Genomic DNA, 25,603 nt, shown 5'->3' on the forward strand with positions numbered 1-25,603 from the left:
TTATTTTTTTTTTTAGGTATAGAAGAACACCTTGCCCTTGCTGTGTTACATCAATGGAATGCTTTTCCTCGTATCGGTTCTACATTGGTACCTGAGCACGTCGAAACTCGGCCACTTTATAATCCCGAAAAGCCTGGCATAGAACAAGGAAAATTAGAAATGTGGGTGGACATGTTCCCAATGGATATGCCTTCGCCAGGTTCACCAATTGATATATCACCTAGAAAACCAAAGAGTTACGAGTTACGAGTTATTATTTGGAACACTGACGACGTCGTACTCGAAGACGATGCTTTTTTCACCGGTGAAAAGATGAGCGATATTTACGTAAAGGGGTAAATATAATGGAAATATTTAATATTTACATGGACGATTGAAATTTTATTTTTAAATATTTCTTCTTTGTTTGTTCGCCTCTTTTTTTTTCTTTTTTTTTTTTTTCTTTTTAACGATAGTTGGCTAAAAGGTCCAGAGGATTGTCAATCAACTGATATTCATTATCGATCATTGACCGGCGAGGGTAATTTCAATTGGAGATTCATATTTCCATTTGATTATCTTGTAGCCGAAGAGAAGATCGTTATCAATCGTAAAGAGAGTTTATTTAGTTGGGACGAGACCGAGTGTAAGATACCAGCGCGATTGGAATTACAAGTAACATATAACGTTTTGTTAATAATATTCTCTCCTTTTTTTTTTTTTTTTCCCCTTATCGAAATGTGAATAATATTAAAGAAATTTTTATTTTCTGTTTCTTTTCTTTTCTTTCTTTCTTTTTTTTTTCTTCTTCCTCTTCAAAGGTATGGGATGCCGATCATTTTTCGGCGGACGATTTCTTAGGTGCTATTACTCTCGATCTTAATAGATTTCCACGTGGTGCAAAGAATAGTAAACTTTGTACGCTTGGTATGTTGAAAACCGACGGTTCCGTGCCTATGGTTAATATCTTTAAACAGAAACGAGTTAAAGGTTGGTGGCCGTTCTATGTTAAAAAGGAAAACGAAGATATGGAACTTACGGTAAGATCGCACAAATCCAATTGAAGAAGTTTAAAAAAAAAAAGTTATTTTAATTAATTGAATAAATTATCGAAATGAATTTAATTCTGAATTATTTTATTTATCGTAGGGTAAGGTAGAAGCCGAAATACATTTATTGACGAAGGAGGAAGCAGAAAAGAATCCCGCTGGTTTTGGTCGAAACGAACCCGATCCTTTGGATAAACCAAAGTGAGTTTTATTACACCTTTAAAATAATATCTTACGAAATTATTTTACGATTATATTACAATTTTCATTTACATTATTTTTTTCATATTTTCTTTTTTCCTTTGTTTTTTTTTTTTTTTTTTTTTTACAGCCGACCAGACGCCTCGTTTATGTGGTTCCTGAATCCATTAAAATCTATCAAATATATTGTTTGGCACAATTATAAATGGGCTATTTTGAAAGCTATAATAATGATAGCTATAATTGTACTTATACTACTATTTTTCTATGCTATTCCTGGATATTCTGTGAAGAAGATTTTAGGAGCTTAAGAAATGATTACAATCGAAAGAATGTACAAATGATATACAGTCACGGTGACGATTGTTGTTGTCTGGAGAGAGAGAGAGAGAGAGAGAGAGAAAGAGAAAAAAAAAAGAAATACATTTAGAATATTTTTTTATTTGTCATAGTATATATTATAGAAGTATCTTGATATCTGCGTTGCTAAGTACCTTATTTATAGATCGTCAAAGATATAAGCATGAATATATACATATATTGATTATGTACAAGAAAAGTATATATATATATATATATATATAAGACATTATGTACAAGATATTATAGAAATATTTTTCTGTAAAATTACATCCACAATTGTATCATTAGTTATCGTGCAAAAAAGTAATTCTATTAGGCCTACATACGGAGTAGTGCATTATTATTATTATTATTATTATTATTATTATTATTATTATTATTATTATTATTATTAATATAATTATCGTCTATCGTATTATGTGTAGAAAGATGCACTTGAATATTTTTATCGAAGAAACACAACAAATAAAAAAAAAAAAAATTGAGATATCTTTCAGCATGGGTACTAATTATATATCATCTTTATTTGGATGTTTCGTGTTAGAGTGGACCAAAGATTAATAGCAAAATGCGTTCACGATTTACAAGAAATATCAAATGTAAATATTCTAATCTAATTTAGACAGGATTCTCTTTGGAAGAACGTAAAGATATAAACTAAAACAATTTGGTACAATAATTTCGTTCATGAAACATATGTGTGTGTGTCGCGTGCGCGCGCGCGCGCGCGTGTGTGTGTGTGTGTAATATATATATGTATGTGTAATAAAAAAATTTCATTTATCCAAATGCTTACTCTAGGCATTGTTAGAAAAAATTCAATAAAATTAAAAATTACATGGACGAAGGAATTAACGAATTCTAAATATTTTCTTAAATATAACATTCGTTTTTCGAGTTTTTACAATTCCGTATGCGACAATGCTTCAAATTTATTATTGACAACCGGTATAATTATCGATTCGCTCGATGTATCTTCCGATTCTTCTTCATCACTGATTCCCTCGTCGCTTCTTTTCACATCCTCATCCTCCTTTTGTTCCTCCTCCTTTTGCTCCTCCTCTTCCTCCTCTTCTGACGATGAATATACTTCTTTCATGGGACCAGCAACATCATCATCCTCCTCATGAATTTTAGCCTGAATCCACTTAACCGTCTCGACTTCAGGATGTTGTTCCCAATTTTCTAAATAACACATATATGCAAATGTTTTATATGAAACAATATTGTATTGCTATATATAATGGTAAATAAAAAAAAAATAAATAATAATAATAATAATAATAATAATAATAATAATAATAATACCTTTATTTGCGAACCAGTTTGGAGGATATACATAAATACAAATTCTTCCTTCTAATGACATTCTTAATAAAGAATTAGCTGCTCTATAAGTATCTGGTCTTGCCGCTTTAGCCGTATAGAAATTTCTTTTTACTGCCCAAGCATCGCATATATCCATGGCAGACCAATAATCATCCTTATTTTGATGTTGTATCCTTAATAATTTAGGTAAATCTAATCGTTCGGCTAAGAATTTTACACTAGTATATGGTTCTCTGACTTGTGCTATTGGAAATGAACCCATTAAAATTTGTAATTGTTTAGGTACAGTCGATGGGAATACTAAACCGGGACAATCACAAAGACAGACTGTTTTGGTAAGATAGATAGTTTGAAAATGTTTTGTATGTCCAGGAGTACGAGAGACGCTTACAACTTTTTTACCTGTTATACAATGTAATAATATGTTTGAATGTTATAATTAGATAATAATAATAATAATACAATTATTCATAACTTATATATTACTTACCCATTAATGCATTCATTAAAGATGATTTTCCAACATTTGGCGTACCAATGCAACCTATAGTCAATACACCATTTTTATATTTTACATGCTCAACATATGTATCATCTTGTTTTTCAATGATAATATTATTCTTTTTGTCTATATCGTCTAAATCATATTCCGAATTCATTTCCTCTTGAATTTTATCATGCCAAGAACTCAAATCTACTTCCTCTCCGACAATATCTTGACATGCCTCCAATAATTTTTGTGCTCCTTCCGCTGCCATTTTCAATTTTCCTTTTCTACGTTTTCTCTTTATCCCCTCACTTTGATTTGTATTCCCTCTTAAGTTGTAAGTTGGAAATGACGTGAACATTAATATGTGCAGTTTTGGATAATGAGTAGAGAAGTAATTTTTCCAAGCTACTACCAACGGAGGAGGTGCCAAATCAATTTTATTCAGAATTAAAATCATATCTTTTTTTAATTCCTTTGTTATATAATTATATAAATATGGAGGAAACATTAAAACAGGAAATCTAATATCAACAATGATCAACAATATATCTGACATTTCTAAAACTCTCCACAATTGTCTCCAAGTTTCTAAATTTAATTCAAAATAACTAATATCCAATTCTTCCATTGTTTGTAGATATACCTAATTGTAAACAAAAATTATCGATTAATTAAACATTTAGATTTTGAATAAAAATGATATTTTATTATTAAATATACATTGATTACTTACATTAAAATATTTTTGTTCTTTAATTTCCAATTGATCTTTCGACATATCATAAGCCCAGAATGGTCTCTTAGGTATATCTAATTCTGATGGAAAATAATTATCAGAAATTTCTTGTTGTTTTAGAGGTATCATATTAATAGTATTTCTAGCTTCCATCTTGCGTTTTCGCAATTCTTCTTGCGATTCTTGAAAAAATTGAAGAACATACTTATTTCTATAATTTTGTGGTTGCTTGTTTATCTTTTGTATGCCTCTCTTAAACTCAATATCATCGGTTAAACTCAATTCGTCATCATAATCTGCATTTTGTACAACTAAAAAATAATTAATATATACGATTAAGAATTGAACTTATTATTAAAAAAATTATTATAACCAAAATATTTCTAAAAGGTAAAAATACCTTTTAAAAGATTATTTTGTCGTTGTTTTTTCGCTTGCATTTGTTGTTTTTTCGCTTTACCGCTAAAAGCTACCTTCCTTCTTCCTTGCGGCATGTTTCTTTCTGTTTGAATTGATTGACAAGAAATTTTTTTTTAATCACTCGTAAACACTTCCAATGAATATTATTTTATATAAAATAATATTTATTTGTTATAAAATAACACGTGTTTTAACTGTTACACTATTAATAATAACAGATAAATAAATCGATATTTCACAAAAATAAATGTGCTTTATTCGTAGACAGTCACTATGTAAAAAGAAACTTTTGCACATATAATAATAAACATTAAATTTATCACAGATACGTTACAATTCGATCAGACAATTAATTTCACCAGCTACAGCTGCAGTCTTTAAGAAGAATGAATGATTTCTTCAGTTCGGGGGGGTTTTTATAGTCTCTTTCCGAGGTTGCCACATAAAATCTACAAGGTGCGCCATCTATGAAAATATTTTCTTTAGAGCTTCCCATCAAAAAAAAAAAAATTCCCTACATTCGTAACCACATACGTCATAACTGTATAGACAATTTTTATTTGTTTTTTCTTTTTTTTTTTTTTTTTTTTTTTTATTTAAAATTAAAGAAAACAAATGTAATCAATTATTTCTTCTTAATCAAATATTCCAGTTTATTTGATAATACGTCTAATTTTATAAATGACGGGTGATCATAAAATGAAATAAATATACTTTTAACAGGAGAATAATATTTTCAATATTTGAAGTAAGAGGTACATTTTTAATATTATTTATAGTTAATGTAACTTTTATTTGTTATTTTGAGATAATGATAATAAAAAAAAAAACAATGATAACAAGCTACTACTACGCTACAAGAACTTGTATATACTATACAAATTTTCCCTCCCTTCTCTAGAAACATTCAATATATAAATATAATGTAGAATTTCAACAAAATAATTTTATATCGAATTAAATAAATTCGTACGATTAAAAAAAAAAAAAAAAAAAGAAAAAAAATAAATACATTTATTAACGCAAATTTTTATTAATGATAAATAACCAACTAATAATATCGTGCAAATGTTATAAATATCACATGTAAAATCAGCAATCTAATTGGCTGATTACGTTTCATATTTAGAGCTCAATATATTCTATTTGACAATTAATTTGAAATACATATATATATATTATACAAATACATATATATGTATTATTATTATTCATTGTTATCACGTCGAATGAAATTTTTGTTTTATGGAAAAAGAAATAAAAATGAAAAAAAGAAAGAAAAAAGATTTATAATTTTTCCTAATTTTATTTACATTATCATTTAAATACATTCAATATATATTAAATAAATTCACAATTTTATTATCGTTGTTTATATATTAATATATAAATATATTATTCTATATATATATATATATATTTGTATATATACATATATACGTTTACTTGTTGTATGTATTACATTCTAACACACATTTCTGTATACCTTGTAGATGAAATTTAAATAAAAGATGAACCTTGGACCATTAATCTATAGTATTAGAATTGTATAAGAGGAAAAATAATTCTTAGCAACAATGTACCTATATAACAAGAAGAGAAAAAGAATTTTTACTTTCCAATGAGAGAAATTTATTATCACATATAGAAGACAAGTTTATTACATTGGTTCTATGTGAAAAATATGACATTTTCTCTTTCATAAATTCTCATAGAAAAGAATCATTGAAAAAGATATTTATGAAGAAACATTCATACTTGGACACATATAAACAAATATATTTTCATATTTTAAGGTGAAAACTTGATTATTACAAAGAGAGAAAGCGAAAAGAGAGAAAGAGAAAGATCTACGTCATAGTTGTAAAAAATATAAGAGAGATAAATATTAAATCTAATGATATATATTTATATATTTATTATATCGTGTGATGATAAGAAATATTCTCGGGGGGAAGAAAAAAAAAAAAAAAAAGAAAATTAAAAAAATTAAGCATGTCTCATTAATTATTATTTATAAATATTTACAATTATTACATATAAAAAGATTGTACGCAAAAGAGGATTATGCATCATTGATCTGACGAGTGATTTTAATTCTCTCTCCCTCTCTCTCACTTCGTCCCTTCCCCTCCTTCCTCTTTCTCTCTCTCTCTCTCTCTCTGTCTTCTGTCTCTCTTTTTCTTTCGCTTGCTTTTACTTTTGCATAACTGTTAATATATTTACTTATGAGTAAAATCTGCGTCAATCTTATTCGCGCATATAAGGTTAAAAAGTAATTATTAAATACGTGAGAAAAAGGAAATTTTATTGTCGTTATAAATTAAAGCTTTTTTATTATCGTTTTCATTTTAATCCATATCTACGATAGATTGTAATAGGAAGTAAAGGTGTATCTTTTAGAACGGCAATGTTGTTGGTATATGTTTGCGATCTCGATCCGTTTCGTGCTGTGACATAACATAACCTTAAAATTTTCCATATATATATTTTTGTTTATTTGAGATTCGCTGGTTCCAGTATTGGATTCGGCTTTTCTAAAAAATATGGAGTGGCAAAATTTCTTGGAGCCACTTAGTCGTAAGCTAAGGATCACGCATTTAAATACGCCAAATGAGATTAAGGCGAAAATGAAACGCGAAAATGAATTGATGAGTTATTTGTTGGCCGATCAAGAAGTAAGGTACGTTTAATAAAATTTCGTTTCGGCGTAACAATGGATTCATGACACAGCACTGGTGATGCGAGAGATACAAATTTCACTCTGTTGATGGATTATTGGTTATTATTATCTACGTATTTTTTCGTACGATTTCTTATTCGGTTCGTGATCCTTTTCTTTGTTTAGTTTAGTTAAAACATTTTATCCGTCATTAAAGATGAAATTCGTTTCCTCTTTTTTTTTTTTTTTTTTTTTTTTTTTTTTCCTCTTGTATTAATTTTAGGGAGTTCATATCCTTGTGGTTAGAGGAACGATACAAAAATAGAGATTCGAAATCGATCGAAAAGGCAAAGATATTCAAGGATGTTGGAAACAAAGATTTTCAAGCAAAAAATTATACTTCAAGCATTCAATCTTATACAAAAGTTGCTTTGTATGCACCAGCAGATAGCGAGGTATTACCATTAGCTATCGCTAATAGATCTGCTGCTTTATATCATTTGGGTAAATATGAAGTAAGTAAAATATAAAATAATAATGATATAAGAATATATATAACGTTAATATTATTGAATTCATATTAATATAATGCCCTTTAATATTATATTTTTATTCTTTCAAGGATTGTATCAAAAATATTGAATTGGCTATTAAGTTAGAATATCCGGAAAAGTTAAGACATAAATTGTATCTAAGAGCGGTACAATCATATTTAAAATTAGGTAAACCGACAAAGGCTAAAGAATCTCTTGTTCGTGTTCGTGAGATAATGACTAAATGCACCGATATACCAGATGTAAAAAAGGGTTGGTAATTATAATAACAGAAATAATAAATTTTACTTCTTATAGAATCCATTTAAAATGAAATTTTTCTATTTGTATTTATAGAGGATATAGAAAAACAAATTGCACATTTAGCATCTCTTGCATCATGCATGCATAATGACACAGAAGATACCGAAGATAATGATTCAACGCAATCTATACCTGAACTTGCATTTGGAGAAAATCCTGATTTTCCTTCTGCATCGACAGCCATAGATAAAAAATATTCATCAGAAAAGGGAAGATATGTTGTTGCAAATAGAGATATAAGAAAAGGTCAAATACTTTTTGTTGAAAAACCATTTGCTTTTGTACTTGTGGATTATGGTAGAATGAGTGGTTCTTGTGAAAATTGTTGTCGTCCTTATGGAGATGTCCCTGTTCCGTAAATATTACATTTTATCCATTAACAATAGATATTTTATGTTGTACAAATGTACAGGTATATAATGTACAATTTTGTAGGTGTACAATGTGTTTGGATACGTTATATTGTAATATGAAATGTTGGAACGACGATTATACGTTTTATCATCGTTGGGAATGCCCAGGTAGTCAAATGGGACTTTGGCAACAAAATGGAATTGCACGTTTAGCTTTAAAGGTGTTTTTAATGTGTTCGACTACATCCGATAGAAACAGATTTAACGAAGTACAAAAGTTGATAACGAACTTTGACAAATTATCATTAAAAGATCTTATTGCTTATGGAATTGTGAGTATTATAATATTTGTGAATATATGGACGAGTATGGAAATCCATTTCTTTTTCTTTTTCTTTTATTTTTTTTTTTTCTTTTTTCTTTTTCTTTTTTTTCTATATTGCCATTAAATTCTTTCAATTTTTTTTTTTTTTTTTCAGACGGCGACAATGCTTACGCTCTATCTTTTGAAGTATTCTGATTTTTTTGAAGATAACGATCTTACAGAATGTTTGATATCCAAATTTTCCGACGAGACCTATAATTTTCCATGTGAAACTTCTGTCGAAAGCGATAGACATTTGTACGTAGGCTCATTACTTCTGAGACACATTTTACAACTTGTTTCTAATGGTCATGCCATTACAAAATTAGATGTAATTGTATCCGATAAAGATAAAGTTTTAACAGAACGAGAAAATCGTGTTGCTAAAGCGATTTATCCTTCGGCGAGTATGATGAATCATTCTTGTGATCCAAATGTAATAAATAGGTAAAAATATGTTCTTTGATATAATATAAATGTTCGTAACAAATTACAAGTAATAACGCTTGATAATAAACGCATTTATCCTTTGTATTATGATTTTTTTTTTTTTTTTTTTTTTATTATTAGTTTCATGGACCAATATCTTATCGTTAAGGCTATAAAAGATATAGGAGCAGGAGAGGAAGTTTATACCTGTTATGGTAAATAAAATTTTCTTTCACCCAAATAACATACTTAACGTAAAAATGAGAAAACCTTTTTCATTAAATTTGTTTTGTTTTGTTATTTTTTTTTTTTTTTTTTTTTTTATTCTTTTCTTTTTTATAGGTGCACATTTTAGACAAATACCAAGAGATTACAGGCAATTAGCTTTAAAAAGTCAATACTGTTTCACTTGCAAATGCGAACCTTGCACCATACCAGAACTTCAATATTTCATGGTAATAATAATATTTCTATTATAAACTATAGTTTAATGTATGTATATATAAATATACGTGATATTGCAAAACTAATCTTATATTACATAGTGCAATAAATCTTACATTTTATAGGAAAGATTCAATGCTATAAAGTGTCCAGAATGTAGCGGCGCTTTGTATACTGTTCATAATTATTTCATGCATTGCTTAGACTGTGGTGCAACGCCTACTTTAAATTATGATATTGAATTAAAACAAGCCCAAGATCTTTTCGAGGATGCACAAGTTTATATAGAAATGGAGAGGGAGGAAGAGGCATTGGATAAATTGAAACAATGTTTAAGTATAAGGAGAAGTGTATTGTATAAATACCATGAAGATATTACTGCTACATTAGATCTTATTGGGAAAGTATATGCTATTATGGGTTCGTATCAATATTTCTAGTATTTAGGATTATTATATTTTTATTGAATTAATTATATTGTAAATTTTATGATGATAGGTCGATGGTTAGATTCTATATCTTACTTGGAACATAGCATTGCCGCAGTCAGTGAAAGATTTGGTTCCTGTAGCATAGAACTTGCCAATGAATTGAATAAACTAACAGATATATGTATAAGATATCTTCAAGAAGAACCAAATACCGCAACAAAGTGGTATAAGTGAGTTTGATTATTTAAAAAAAAAAAAAAATAAAAAAATAAAAAAAAGAAAAAGAAAAAAATTACATTTAATGTTTAAACCAAAGAACTCGCAAAAAAAAATCTTTTTTATTTTACAGGAACATCTTGAAAAAGACACGACGTTACTTGTCACACGCGGAGGAAATTTTAAATTTCAATTATGGACCGTGGAATAATGCTTGTGGTGAAATAAGTGAAAAACAAAAAATTCTATCGGTATTGCTGAAAGATTTTAACATTTAGTTCGAATGATTTTATTAATGCACTGTGTCTAATACGCGAATGAATAAAAACTGGCATATTTACATATTGCAAAGTTTATATATATATATATATATATATACATACATATATATATAAATATATATATATATACATTATATATATAATATATATAAATATATATATATATATATATATATATATATATATACATTTCAAGATTCGTATATATAGGCTTTTTTTTATAGAAACATTTAGTAGTCAACATAGTGTAGAATTGTTTGTAGATTCAAAACTATCATTTTTGATTTACACTTTTCGACGCACCGTATACTTAACGAGAAAAAAAAGAAAAGAAAAAAAGAAAAGAAAAGAAAAGAAAAAAAAAAGGAAAAATTATTGTTAAGTAAATCTCCTATCATTCTATGTTTAACTATTGGTATATAAGTTATTGTGTATAAGCTTATTAAAAAAGAAACGGAACATTTGAAAGGACTGAAAACATTGGAGATATATATATATATATACATACATATATATGTATATATATATATAAATATATATATATACTTTTAACGAAGTTGAACTTATATATTGGAAGTGAAAAATAATATCATTTCGCTTTTCAATGCTTAAGCACTAACGGAAAGTATTATTTTAAACGACGAGACATAAACGAATGTACTTTTCTTCGCGATAACGCTTCGATTAATACGGTTTAATGATGTGATGATACATTTATTGATCGGAATAAAGAAAACCATGTAGAATACAAATCATGTATTAAACGATTTTCAAACGTAATCATGATAAAATGTCTTCTCATTTGTATTTCTTATATTTATTATTAAAAATTATACCTGCCTTTTATTTCATATTTTATATATATAGACACACATACACATACATTTATACGTACATATATATGTATATACATATTTACACATTCCACATAATATTTTAATTTTGTTGAAGTTTACTCAGTTGATCATGAAAAAGTATAAGGAAAGGATTCATCCGGAGTATATTTTACTTGAGAACTTATGTTTATCATACGAACTGGATTATAATTCTCACGTTATACGACGGTACGTATACGTGCGTATAAAATTTGTAGTAACCTTTGGCCAACTTGTATTACTACGAACCGAATAGTAGATGAATATAATAATATATTATAAAATATTATTCATATAAATAATTCATATAAATAATTCATATAAATAATTCATATAAATAATTCATATAAATTTTCTTTCACATTTTCTTTAAATATATATATATATATTTTTTTTTTTTTTTTTTTTTTTTTAATGAATAGAAATATTTCCCCGTTCCAGAAACTTTCTTCTTTTTTTTCTTTTTTTTTTTTTTTTCTATTTACGTTAACAAATTTTCATTTTTTTCTTTCTATCTTTCTCTTTTTTCTAAATTCAATCACTAGTAATAATATTTATTAATATCTTTCATCGATTAGAGGGAACGATTTTAATTTGTCGAGGAAGTAACGGATGCATATAGTACTGGACTATATTAAAAATACATTAACAAATGCATATTCTCCGGTCATGAGAAAGAGAGAGAGAGAGAGAGAGAGAGAGAGAGAGAGAGAGAGAGAGGTGGATCCATTTGCAAATGGACTCGTAACGCTCTGGAAATAAATTGAAAGAAATATATCCTTGACTTATATCTATAAAAAAATGATCCCTTCTTTTTCTTTTTCTTTCAGAATAAAAGAAACTATTATCCTTATTTCAGAAAACTTTGGGAATAGTTCCAAATGCTTTACGTAAAATATATTCTTTTTTCTTTTCTATATATTTTGCATATATAAATATGAATCGCATTATTTTGGAATTTTTGCTTTTTATTTTTTCTTTTTGCTCTTTCTCTCTTTCTCTCTCGCTGTCTCTATTTTTTTTTTCTTTTTTTTTTTCTATACCCTTCTCAAAATATATCGATCGAATCAATGTGGATACGTACACACACACACACACACACACATACACATGCATATATATATATATATATATATATTTATCTATGTATTTATATATGTATGTATACATGAGCACATAATAACGTGTAACTACGAAATAATACATTTTTGTATTATTCGAGTGCGAGCTCGATTCTCTCACGTCAGACTGTGCTAATTTACGGGCTCGTAATCCTGCCAGATTCATGAATTTATTGCCATCCGGCCCATAAATTCCATACCGAGCGATTATACGGACTTATCTTTTCCGGTGGATCCAGCGAAATTCAAGGCTGATAGAACTAACGGGAATTGAACTACGCATTCTCTTTCTCTCTCTGTGTCTCTCTCTCTCTCTCTCTCTCTCTCTCTCTTTCTCTCTTCTCGAAACAGTTATGTTAATCTTCGAGTTTCTTCTATGTTGGAATATTCATTAGAATGTTTGAAAGGTAAAAGGTATATGTGAGGAAAGAAAATGAATGTACTTTCTGGTCACTAAGGTGAGTTCGAATTTTTCGTATCGTGTATGTTTAAACAATGTTAAGTGCGATCCATTCCAAGAACAGACCATATAGAGTTACGTTTGAAAAATAAATATTTTAAGGGGAGACCTTAAGAAAATACAAAAACATATTGAATCGTATCGTCTGAAAAGTTTCTCTGTGTTTCTTTTTTTTTTTCTTCTTTTTTTTTCTTTTTTTCTTTTTTTTTTTTTCGTCTGGGACCTAAGGTATTCCGGAAAAACTAAGCGCACACAAAGAGGATCTACAAAAATAATAATTACCGCTGACTATGAGAGAGACACTTTCAGGTATCAGTTCTTTTTATTATCGATTTTCTTTGAAACACATTCAACCAACTCTCAAAGAAAAATTTCTTCTATGACGATAAATGATCCCAAAGGCGAACGTCTAACGGACCTCTAAAAGCAATCATATTGCGAATCAATTGTTAAATTTATAGCGATCGTAGCGACGTATATACTTTCTAACTGCTCGTTAGTATGAAAAAGTTTAATTATATAACATTCTATATGCTTTCTGTTTAAACAAAATTAATTCTATATTTAACGTAGTATCATATTACTGTTATAATAATATAAATTTATTATAATAAATACGTTGTTGTGTATATAATTAATTTCTTTCTTTATTTTATGAACAATTAAAGTAACATTATAAAAATACATAATAATGTATTATTAATGTAATTTCAAATATTTATAAAATATATTAAAGATAATTAAACTGTTATTAATATTACATACAGTAATAACAAGAAGGATGAAAGTTGTATATTTATTTTTAGTTAACTTACGAATTTTGAAAGTTACATATTTAAGTATTATTATATTTATTTCATTGACACAGAGAGGATGTGATTTAAAAAAAAAAAAAAAAATAATTTATTTAAACTTATATACGATGTATAAATGTATTCTATTATTCGAAATATTTTTAATTATATTTTATTTCTAATTATATTTCTAATTCTATAGAGGACAAGATATTTCTATTTTTGATTCACATATACACAGTCTGAATTATTATAATCATAAAGAAAAAGAATGCTACGTGAGAGTTATTCCATTAGTAATTGTTATAATTGGATATTTTAAATTTATAAGACATTGGAAGCTTTCTAGGATTGTATACCTACTTTGAAGGTATCTGGGTTTTAAAAATTCTTACCTCACCCATTTAACTTTCTTTTCTGAGAATTTTCAAAGAAAGAATGAAAAGATTTCATTCATTGATTGATCAAAGAAAAACATTTCAGAAATTTCAACTCCGCCTTCTTTGCTCTTAGAGAAGGGAGTTAATGGTCATCCGAGGTGAGTTAATAAATAATTTTCCCACCGGAGTTTAGTGTTATAAGAGTACTCCGTGGACTTTCATGCTCATTCATAATTACGCTCATAATTACAATGTGAACCTACTGCTATTTGGGAATTTTGCAGGCTAGAATTTGAGAAATTGGTCGTAAAATTTTTCCGGATTTACAATATAATAATTCTAATACCTGGACTTATTTTAATTCGTTGTTTTTAATTATTCATAATATTGTTAAATTCACATATTCGAATAATTAAATCGTTATTGTATCGAATAAATTAAAATAACAATTAAATAATTTTGTTTAAGACATTTGATATAATTTTTAAATGCATGGTGATTATTGGAAATCTTTCGTAGGTATATTACTCTGTCAATCGTTTTTAGAATTTAAAAAAAAAAAAAAACAAAAAATGGAGGCCTGGATAGAATTACACTGGGATTCGAACCTAGATATTTATATTTTAATTTTATTTTCCTCGGATGAAATTTTGCTTTGATCTTCTAAAGCTTATAATAAATCTCTTTCGAATTCCTCTACAAATTCCATATTGGAAATAGAAAGTGTGAATATCATCCAATACACTTAGTCATCATGCAACGAACAAAGAAAAAGATTATTATCATATTTCAGAAGAAAATTATAATATCACAGATTCCATGCTTTGATGATTTCCATTTTATCCCTAAACATACAATACTGTAAAGGGCACGGAGAGGAGGGGTTTCACAGCCAATGCACACATGTGTTTGTTGCCCTCCTTTATTAAACTTAGTAACAAAAACTCTTGGTAGATACGTGGAGTTCTTCTCTTTAACTTGAATGTTAAGGGAAAAAAAGTTGGGGAGATCCGCTTCTTCGTTTGAAAGTACAGGAAGCGCGCCGCCTTCTTTTTTCTTCCAGCATCATTTTCTCCGTGTATCCGAGGTAGAAGTAGAAGAAGAGAGAACCTTCTGGAGGGGATGATTGTGTAGTAGTATTATGATGGACTTAAAGATTTGTGTGCTGAATCTTCGGTCAATTAAACATTCATTGATGAGCGCCGAATATATTTTTTTTTACTTTTGTTGAATTTTCTTTCTTCATATATACTTCTCTATAAGATGGTTTCGTTAAATATATATAATTATATCTTCTATCTTCTTTAATTACGTTGAAGTTTTCTTCCGAAAAGATGGCTTTCTTTCTTCTCTTTTTCTTGTATGATTGGCTGGATTGGTGGGATGGAATAGTTAAGTGTAGTGGGGGGGGGAGGGATGTACCATATAAAATCTTCTTTTTTTTTCTGTGTTGTTTTCTCTCTGTGGATGTTTTCTAATGAAGAATTTTCGTTGAATATTTGTAGGAAAACTTCGAGAGATGATTTTTTTTTTCTTGCTGGGACCAGGGGGATTCGAACCTAAGCTTTCTTTCTTCTTCCGCTTTGCCCGGGTTTTCTATCTTCTGCTTATATCAACTCAGCTATCCAGGCTTCCGAAATATATTAGACATAAATGTATATTTAAACGACGTTTCAATGAACTCATATATACATGGATATACTGTATCGTAAATACAGACCAATGTGTATATATGTTTATGTACGCATGTGTACGTGGTCATATATGTGTGTTATACATATTCATTGTCGCTATATGTGTATGTATGCATATTCTACATATATATATATATATATATATATTTATATATATATCTATATATACTTATATATATATCTATATATACTTATATATATATACTGTTTATGTAAACACATATATATTAGAACACATACAAATCTTTGAGAGATTCGTACTATATTGTTTTTGTTTAGAAAATTCCGAATATTTACGAAGATCAGCGATCGATCGAAGGCCCGAGATGTACCGAGATATAACGAAAGAATCAAATTAGAATTATTGTAATAGAAACATCTTTTTTGAAATATACATACATCCATAGAAATCTGTAAGATCTGATATTTTATATTTTTTTCTACGGCCTAAAAATTTCTCATATGTGTAATAAAAAAGCTAAGAATATATTTGCATATTTTATCGTATTTGATACCTATAAATATAGTTATTCTTATTTTTGTACTATACCGATATCGATCATTAATATTTTCATCTTCAACAGGATATAATAAAGGATTAGCTCAAGTAACGAAATAATAAATGAAAATGATTTAAATGATACGTTATTAGTTTAATAATTTTTTTAACTTATTTAGAATCGATTTCGTTGAAGGTATGAATTCGATAAAAATCGTATTTATTAATATGAATCTTTTAACAGTAATTATTGAGGCACAAATTTTCACTTCATTCGATCCCAATTTATCATATCATTTTATCTTTTTATATCTTATTATTTTGTTAATTCGTATACCCATATTTTACATATTATTATGTAAACGTCTATGTAAGTACATACAAACACATACACAGTTTTAACACATTGCAGACAAATAAAAAAATATCATTTATTTCATTTTATCTTTAATAGAAATTTTTGTATCAAACGATAACAAACATTTGATATTTTTCATTATTCATTTAAATTATTTAAATTTATGTATCTCGATACAATTAATATTAATTACATTCCATATAGAAATGATATTAGAACATTTTTTAATCGCAATGTGTCAATGTAATTTAAAACGTCACATAATTAACGCATTCCATTCTAATAAATTTTATTTTCTATTTTTACGCTCATGCAACTCTACGCAACACGCAATACTCATATCATTCTTAAAGCGACTGATATGCATAAAAACAGTTTTTCAAATTATTCTTCAATTAATTTCCATGATGAATTTTCCGTTATTTCATTTTTCATATCTGTAATTACATAGTCTTGGACGACGTTCCCTTTTAAATTGAAATTTTCTCTCTTGTAAATATAAATTCTCATCTATACGCTACCGTGACGTATCATATATGCACTACGATTCTTTTTCCTTTCTCTTTTTCCTTTCTCTTTTTTTTTTTACTTTTTCCTTTCTTCATTTTTTCTCTTCTTTCTTTCATCTTTTTTTTTTTTTTTTTTTTAATTTACTCCTAGAACAAAATGAGAGAATCAATAATTGTCGGAGCTGTCGAAAATATCAACACACGGGAAAAGATTATAATTAAACGGTAATTTTTACAATGACCTTTTGTAATGTAATTTAATAATTAATATAAAATAAATTCTTCAGGGGAAAAGTAAATGATAGAATTGACAAGTTCATTTATATTATCAAATGTAAAAGTTAAATATTATAATCGATTATATCTTATTGAGGATAAATTTAAGATGTGAATGCTCTTAGTGCGTATAAAGAAGAAAAAAGAAAGGAAAAGTAAAAGAAAAGAAAAAGAAAGTAAAGAAAAAAGAGGAGGATCCATCGAATGGGAATTGTCGTTCGGATGATTAAACGTAATGGCCGGCTTCATACTTATCGTTAAAATCTCTCTTCATATCATATATTTATATATACATTTATATATATATGTACATTCGAATGTATACAGGGTACATACGCATCTCCGATACAAAATGAAAACGAGAGAAAGAGAGAGAAAGAGAAAGAAATATGTACCTATACAGTGACGAAGGCGGCTTTTAGCTTGAACGAATTTACGATTTTCGCTTAGGGCATTTCGTCTCGTTCGTACGTTTTAGCAAAGCTACGCTTGGATAAAAGTCAAATGCGTATGCAAATTGTCGTCGTAGAAGTTGTCCGGCTTATCTTGTAACGTCGATCGATTTTATATCCGCACCGAACGCCCATCACAATTTTCTCTTTCTTTATCGATCGAGACGAATATAAACGATATCGTTCGTTCTAATCTTTCTTCTTCTTTTTTCTTTTCCTGTTCTTTTTTTTTTCTTCCTTCCTATCGAATATCAAAGTTCCACCAGTACGAAATATTTCGTACGATCCTTTCATCCTATTTTCTCATTCACAGGGATAAATATCATTAGGATCTTTTTTATCGACTATTATATTAGATTAGAAAAATTCAATGAAAGTAAGGAATACTTTATTGATATTGTATAATAAAAATAAATGAATATTTGTGTACGTGTAATCATAATAATTTCATTTCTTTGTCACTCGCCTTAAATGAATTTTATCTATCGAATTATTATAAGTGATCTTGGAATTTTTAATATGAAAACATAATAATCCACTTTATATGGATATTAAATATTATAAGTTATTCGATAAAGTGATGTTTATTTTTATTTAGATAAAAAAAAAAAAAAAAAAAAGACATCAAACATCTTTCCAATAGAAATTACGATAGCTTTTATTATTATTTATTATTATATGAAGCGTTAAAAAATGTTTGAATACAAAAGAATATTATTATCGTTATTTAATTACAAAAAAAAATTCCAACATTATATTTATTCGCCAATTCAATATAAATATATTGTTATTACAACGTCCTATCATTTTTTCTCCCAATGCATTTCTCCTATTTCATTTATTTTTCTTTATTCATTAATATCTTCGTCGCATTATTGGAATACAAACGAGATGTAAAATGTATTTCCTCTTTCATTTCATTTGAGATTCGTTATAATATATCAGATTATTTTCATTCAATTCCCCCTCCCCCCCTTTCCATTTTATAAGAATTCCTTTCTTAATACTTATGACATTCAATCAGATGAATGATTTTCTTTGGGAAATCTTTTTTTCCAAAACTTTTTTTTCCTTCTTTTCTTTCTCTCTAAAGAAACCCAATAGTTCTCTATGGTATAGCATTTGTTTGGAACTTTTATGATCGGTTCGTGTTCGACGAAACGATAACTCGAAGAGAAATGCGAGTTAACGCGATCGTAGGATCGTTCTCGGCTATCCTCGAAGGGTTCCGGAAGTGGGATTTCTCTCTTCTGTACTTTAAGTTTTCCCGAAGCGATGCCATGCAATATACACGCCGTATAAACGGCAATAGCCGATAGACATTACCCTATTCCGTTACTTGAAGAGTTTCCACTCGGGGGAGATAGGGTCGATCCGATCGTTACCCTACGAAGCTAAACCTTGGTCCTTTATCGACGAACCGATAACATATTACAAACGTTTTAAAGAAAAGTGCAACGAGATGGAAAATCCCATACGGATTTGAACGTTACATTTATTTTCATGCATATTTATTTATGCATATGAATAAATGTAAGTAGATATGTATAATCATATGGCATTAGAATTTTATATAAATTATGTAATGTATAATAATGATAAAAGTGAGAGGAGGAGGAGGAGGGGAGGGGGAGGGGGAGGGGTTGTGATTCATGTAATCCTTTACAAAGATGAAGAATTGAAAATAATCTTTTATTTTTGTTTCTTTTTTTTTGTTTTGTTTTTTTTTCTCTCTTTTTTTTTTCGTGTCCTTTCCAATATTTATTTACAAATTGTTCTTACGATTTATACATAATCAAAGTTACACAAGATTCGTTTTATATAATAAAATGTAGATATTATTATTGTATAAATGTGACTTTATTCTTTTTTTTCTTTTTTTGTTCCTTTTTTTTTTCTTTTTAACTCGTTAGATATCCATCGTTATTACATAGTAAATAAATGTTTATTATCGATTTATTTATAAATGTTAACATTCTATTGATGTATATTAAAATCAATCGGTATTTATATTTAGACAGATGAGATACATATATCATAGGGATATATTATTCTATGTAAAAAATATATACGTACATTGTCATATTTTATTCCATTTTAGAGAAGATGAAAGAAAACAACGCTCGAAATTTTACGTAGATACATATAATGAATTACTTTACATTTCGAATAACAATATCGTGGAACAAACATTGAGAACGACATGATTAAGTCCAATTTTTTTCTTGCTTTAATTTATTTAATCTTCTTGTTTTCTTCTTTTTTTTTTTTTTTTAATTCTTAAAAAAGAAAAATCGTCGAAAGAGATTTTTTAAGGAATTAAAAAAGTCAGCTAAGGAAATAATTTTTAAAAGTTATTTAGAAAAACTACAAAAGAAAAAGAAAGGGAAAGAGAGAGAGAGAGAGAGAGAGAGAGAGAGAGAGAGAGAGAGAGAGAGAGGGAGAGAGAAATAACAGCGGCCAAGATATTGTTTATTTAAGCTTTCTCTCATACGTTGTTTACCTCGGTTTAAAATGAACAAGAAAGAGTTTCTCGGTAGGTTGGCACATTGATCTTATGTTAGCTCAGAACCGACATGATTTTCTCTTTTCCCGTTGTTTCTACCTAACCAGATTCGTTTTAATTCTTCTTTATATTCTTTATGATCCCGAGAAAGAAAGGGAAAAGAGAGAAAAAGAGATAGAGATAGAACGAAAGAACGTGTGCATATGAGGGTGCAAGTAGACGAGTAAAAAAATGGACACAATATATTTTTCTCTTCTTTTCTATTCTCTTTCTCATCTTTTCTTTTTCATTTCTTTCGCTTTCCTCCGTACTTTTTTCCTTTCCGCGTTAGTATCTTTTTCTTACTTTTATATTTTCATGCGATCGTTCAAAATGTCGGAATTTTTAATTAGTTTATATTTTAATAATAATAATTAACAACGGTGTTTCCTATTTTGTTTGTCGAAATTTGATTTTTCATTTTATATTTAAATGAAATAAAAGACGCTGTTTTATATTGCATCGAAAAGATATTGGATATTTTATATCTAAATAAATATTACTGTATAGTATTTTTTTGTCCTTTTCTTTTCTCTTTTCTTTTTTTTTTCTTTTTTTTTTTTATTTGAAAACATTCGATAAACGGGAGACATTGTTATTTTTTGTATCGAAAAAAATGTTTGATCTTATATCTAAATAAATAATACTATATAATACTTTTTGTTTTATTATTTGAAAATTTTTGATATCCTTATATCTGAATAAATAATACTATAAAGAATATTTTGTTTAATGAAGCACCCTTTAATATTTAATTATTATATAAACAACGTTAATACTTTGTTACATTGAAAATTCCGACGTTATTTATTGATTAACTCAATATTTATTTTTCTTCGACTATACATATTGCATGCCCACGGAATTTTTTTTTCTCCAAACAATTCGATTTAATTTTCTTACGAAAAAAGAAAAAAAATCCAAAATTGTATACAATTGTATACAATTATAATGAATTTATATGTTATCAATATCAAAGAAAATGAAACAAACAAAAGAGCTATTATTAAACAGAAGCTACGATTTTACGTCGTAAATGTATCCATACGAAAAAATAAAGTTATTTTTCCTTTCATTGAAACTCAAAACTTCAATATAATACAAATTTAATTACCATCGGAAATTATTTATGCCCTTAAATTAAAGCGACATTTTCGCGCTTAGCACGATGTGTAAATTGTACCTTTTTTTTTTCTTTTCTCTCTTCTTCTTCTTCTTCAACGAGCTTACGTTTATTTTTTTTTCTAGTACGACAGGCTGCCGTTTACCGGTCTTATTGCTGTTGCTGATGTTGAAGCTGTTGCTGTCGCTCAACGCAAAAAAAACATCAGAAGAAAAGTCTTTGTCGTTGGTATATATACATATGTACATTGTATGTATGTACGATAACGTGTACCATAATGTAATACATATAATATGTATATATGTATGCACGTACGTATGTATGTATATTCAATGACAAATACGATTGGCCATTTTGGATCACGATTACAGCGTTTCTCGCATAACGAGCTATTCAAAAGGGAGGGAATGAAACGACGACGACGACGGCGACGACGAGTTGCGAATTGCGATTTAAAGGGTAAATTTCGCATTTAGGGAAGGGAGGGAACGAATGCAAACGTTTCAAGTTAAGTCCTCTATATACGAAAGAGAGAAGGAAAGAAAGAGAAAGAAAGAGAGAGAGAGAGAGAGAGAATTTCCCTACGTTTGCACTTTGTGTTTACTCTTTCAGAAATTCGAAAGAGAGTAGGATAGAGAGAGAGAGAGAGAGAGAGAGAGATAAAGAGGGGCAAGCCAATAGTAAATTCATTCGTATTTCGTCCGAAATTTCTGTTAATTAATGTAACACTCTCGTTATTCTCTTTCTTATTATCGCATTTTATTACGACAAATTTTTTGAATGCGTCGTATTGATAGAAAATTATTTATCGTCGTCTTTGACTTTTCGAGCGATAACATTAAAGCGATTTTACTTAATAACATTTTATTATATCCTCCTTCTTTATTATTTCCCTTATAATAATTTTATATTTCATAAATATTTTCTTTATCCTCTATTATTTGAATTGGACAAAATTTTGATCATTGTTTAGTCAATTACTATTAATCGAATTCTTGTAAAAGAGAGAGAGAGAGAGAGAGAGAGAGAGAGAGAGAGAGAAATAAAAAGTGATACGAAAAGAATTTCTTCGTCGTGAACATTCAACTCGCACGACAGTTTTTCATTTTTCTTTTTTCTTTTTCTTTTATCTCTCTCTCTCTCTCTCTCTCTCTCTCTCTCTCTCTCTCTCTCTGAAGAGAGAAATTTTTGTCTTGCATTTATAAAAACCAAGCACATACCGCATTTCATCAAGCAAATGGGCCCGACCTTTCGATCGGGTATAGTTTTCGTGAATTTCTCACGGTTAAACTTTTAGCCAACTCGTGCTATCGGATCTTGCACTTAGCGATAATTAAACGTCGACGTGGCCGAAAGTAAGTGCATACTTACCTCGTAAAACCATTTTCGTCATCGTTGAGAGAACGCTTATATAACTTATATATAGCTATCTGTCTCTCTCTCTCTCTCACTCTCTCTCACTCTCTCTTTCTCTCTCTCTCTCTCTATATATATATATATAAAGGTAAAAAAGGTAAAAGAATAGAAAAAAAATAATAATAATAATAAAAAAAAAAATAGAAAAAAGAAAGAGAAAGAAAATGAAGAAAAAAAAAAGAAAAAAAAACTAACAAAAGAACTATAGTACTGATAACAAAAAGAGAAGGAAAACTTACGCAGTTCGTGTCTCTGTATATAGATATATATGTATATATTTATAATCGCGTTCTTCATAAAAGTACAATAATAGCTTTATATCAAATCACGAAGAGAACATTCAATATTCGCTGCAGACGACCACCATTGTTGTTGTTGTTGTTGTTGTTGTTGTTGTTGTTGTTGTTGTTGTTGCTGCTGTTGTTGCTGTTGTTGTTGTTGCTATTGTATTCTTTAGGCGCGCGCACACGCCTAGATTATTTATGGTGGCGACGGCGGCTATATCCGACAATGATAATTCGAGAATATCGATTCGCGATTAATCGTTGCGCGTGGGTCTTCCATAGTTCTTCTTCTTCCTTTTTTTTTTTCTTCCTCTAATCTCTCTTCATCCTCTTCATCCTCTTCATCGCTCCTTCTAATCCTTTTTTTATTATCTTTTGTAATCCTTTTTCTTTTCTTTCCATTTTTTTTTCTTTTTTCTTTCTTTTTTTTTTTTTTTTTTTTTTCTTTTTTTTTGTTACCCCTCCGTCGATTTTTCTACACCAACTCCCAAAGGGAGCGCGTAAAGGACATGCAAGTAAAGGACAGGACTTACATATTCGACACCACGGGGGCTTGTTTTTAATGAGAAAAAAAAAGGAGAAACAAAAATGTAAGGGAGAAAAAAAGAAAAAGAGAAAGAAGTAAACGCGTACAAGCTTAAGTAAAAACAACGTGGTAAGTGGCTATAGTAAAAAGGGGAATGAAAAATAAAAAGAACACAAGGTAAGAGGTAATGAAATAGCAACAAGAAACGACTCAAAAAAAAAAAAAAAATATGCGATATCGTAAATATAGTAGTCCAACGGGCCTTACGAGAGATACGACACGCACACTTTCTTTCTTTCTTTCTCTCTCTCTCTCTCTCTCTCTCTCTCTCTCTCTCTATTTTTCTCTTTCTCTTTCACATACACAGATATGCATTCTGAGTACGAACACACGCACACACATACACACACACATACACACACACACGCAGCATACACGCATACGCATACGCATAACCCATACTGGAATGGCTGGTGGCGCTTGTAACGACTGAGAAACGGAAATATATGTATATATATTAAAAATAAATGATAAGAGAGAATCCGTATCGATTCTTCTTTTCATTTTTGTTCTGTTCTTTTTCTTTTGGTTTTTCCTTTTTTTGACTTTTCTTTTTGTTCTTTTTTCCTTTTTTTGTTGTTGTTGTTGTTGTTGACATTAGCCGAACATAGTGATAATAATGATAATAATAATGATAATATTAATAATAATATTAATAATAATAATAATAATAATAATAATAATAATAATAATAATAATAATAATAATATTAATATTAATATTAATATTAATTATGATAATAATAATACATATCATACGTAGTATTTTGTAATGTGAACATAATTAATACGTTTGCACGTGTCTATATGTATATGTGTATATTTATATACGTACATACATGTATACATACGTGCAAAATTATTAGAACTTGGTCATTCTCGTTTCAACAGCAATACGAGAAGATAGAGAGAGAGAGAGAGAGAGAGATTTGGTCAAAGAATTATTTCCTTTGTTTTTTCCTCTTTCTCTTCTAGTTCTCATTTTTATTACATACATACTTTCTCTCTCTCTCTCTCTTTTTTTACGTACATATATATCTCTAGATGAGGGACTCATCATTATCCACATCATATATATATATATATATATATATATATTATATATACGTATGTATGTATGTATATATGTATAACAAATTTTAAATAATCGCTCGGGGGCGAATGATGTTTAAAGAATCATACGTGTGTGTTTGTGTGTGTAATCAGCGTCAAAATCTATTACGAATTTTTATCGTAAAAAGTTATCCTTCGAATCTATTTTCTATCATATTTATTTTCCTCCAACGAGAGAGAGATAATAAGATAATAAAACAAATAATATTTAATAATATTGAAATAATTTTCATTTAAAAAAATTTGTTCGTAAGGCATGTAATAATCCCGATGAATAAAGAGATAATAACAAAGAATACGACATTTAGTCGAGAAAATGGATAAAAAAGGAAAGGGAAAGAGAAAAGAAACGAAAAAAAGAAAAATGGCGTCCACAGGTGCCAGACCATCAGGTCTGCAAAGAGGTACTGCGACTGAGTTTAGATGGTGTCTCCTTTGGACAGAGAGGGCAGTTATTATTTTATTTGAGAAGGGGAAGGCAAAAAAAGGCTGGATGATCTCAAGGACGTCTCTAC

The 25,603-nt window shown here is 28.5% G+C and overlaps 3 protein-coding genes across 7 annotated transcripts in view; 2 read left to right on the forward strand and 1 right to left on the reverse strand.

The window, feature by feature from the left end:
- LOC124956581 (otoferlin) overlaps positions 1 to 1,609 on the forward strand; it is a 32,927-nt gene extending 31,318 nt beyond the window's left edge. For all 3 annotated transcript variants that reach the window (XM_047512572.1, XM_047512573.1, XM_047512574.1), the window contains exons 23-27: positions 17 to 335; positions 456 to 654; positions 801 to 1,019; positions 1,129 to 1,229; positions 1,360 to 1,609. In XM_047512572.1, the coding sequence (XP_047368528.1) occupies positions 17 to 335; positions 456 to 654; positions 801 to 1,019; positions 1,129 to 1,229; positions 1,360 to 1,540 (1,019 nt within the window). In that variant the 3' untranslated portion in view covers positions 1,541 to 1,609. The remainder of the gene's footprint in view (positions 1 to 16; positions 336 to 455; positions 655 to 800; positions 1,020 to 1,128; positions 1,230 to 1,359) is intronic.
- Positions 1,610 to 2,079: 470 nt separating this feature from the next.
- LOC124956584 (guanine nucleotide-binding protein-like 1) lies at positions 2,080 to 4,959 on the reverse strand. Its single transcript, XM_047512578.1, has 5 exons — positions 4,548 to 4,959; positions 4,145 to 4,458; positions 3,412 to 4,054; positions 2,901 to 3,323; positions 2,080 to 2,777 (listed from the first exon to the last, which is right to left on the reverse strand). The coding sequence occupies exons 1-5, from the start codon at positions 4,639 to 4,641 to the stop codon at positions 2,494 to 2,496; spliced, it is 1,758 nt and encodes a 585-aa protein (XP_047368534.1). The 5' UTR covers positions 4,642 to 4,959; the 3' UTR covers positions 2,080 to 2,493.
- Positions 4,960 to 6,761: 1,802 nt separating this feature from the next.
- LOC124956472 (SET and MYND domain-containing protein 4-like) lies at positions 6,762 to 11,384 on the forward strand. 3 transcript variants are annotated; one of them, XM_047512318.1, is made up of 13 exons: positions 6,762 to 6,986; positions 7,073 to 7,250; positions 7,513 to 7,744; positions 7,852 to 8,035; positions 8,120 to 8,441; positions 8,522 to 8,771; positions 8,919 to 9,250; positions 9,374 to 9,447; positions 9,575 to 9,687; positions 9,802 to 10,096; positions 10,175 to 10,337; positions 10,457 to 10,678; positions 10,779 to 11,384. In XM_047512318.1, exons 2-12 carry the CDS (start codon positions 7,114 to 7,116, stop codon positions 10,599 to 10,601), a joined length of 2,247 nt encoding a protein of 748 aa, XP_047368274.1. In that variant the 5' UTR covers positions 6,762 to 6,986; positions 7,073 to 7,113; the 3' UTR covers positions 10,602 to 10,678; positions 10,779 to 11,384. The 3 variants fall into 3 exon arrangements, with proteins under 3 accessions (XP_047368274.1, XP_047368275.1, XP_047368276.1); XM_047512319.1 differs by having other exon boundaries at positions 6,825 to 6,842; positions 7,088 to 7,250; XM_047512320.1 differs by lacking the exon at positions 6,762 to 6,986 and having other exon boundaries at positions 7,112 to 7,390.
- The last annotated feature ends 14,219 nt before the right edge of the window (positions 11,385 to 25,603 follow it).

Source organism: Vespa velutina, chromosome 22, assembly GCF_912470025.1.
Source record: "Vespa velutina chromosome 22, iVesVel2.1, whole genome shotgun sequence".
Classification (NCBI taxonomy): Eukaryota; Metazoa; Arthropoda; class Insecta; order Hymenoptera; family Vespidae; genus Vespa; species Vespa velutina.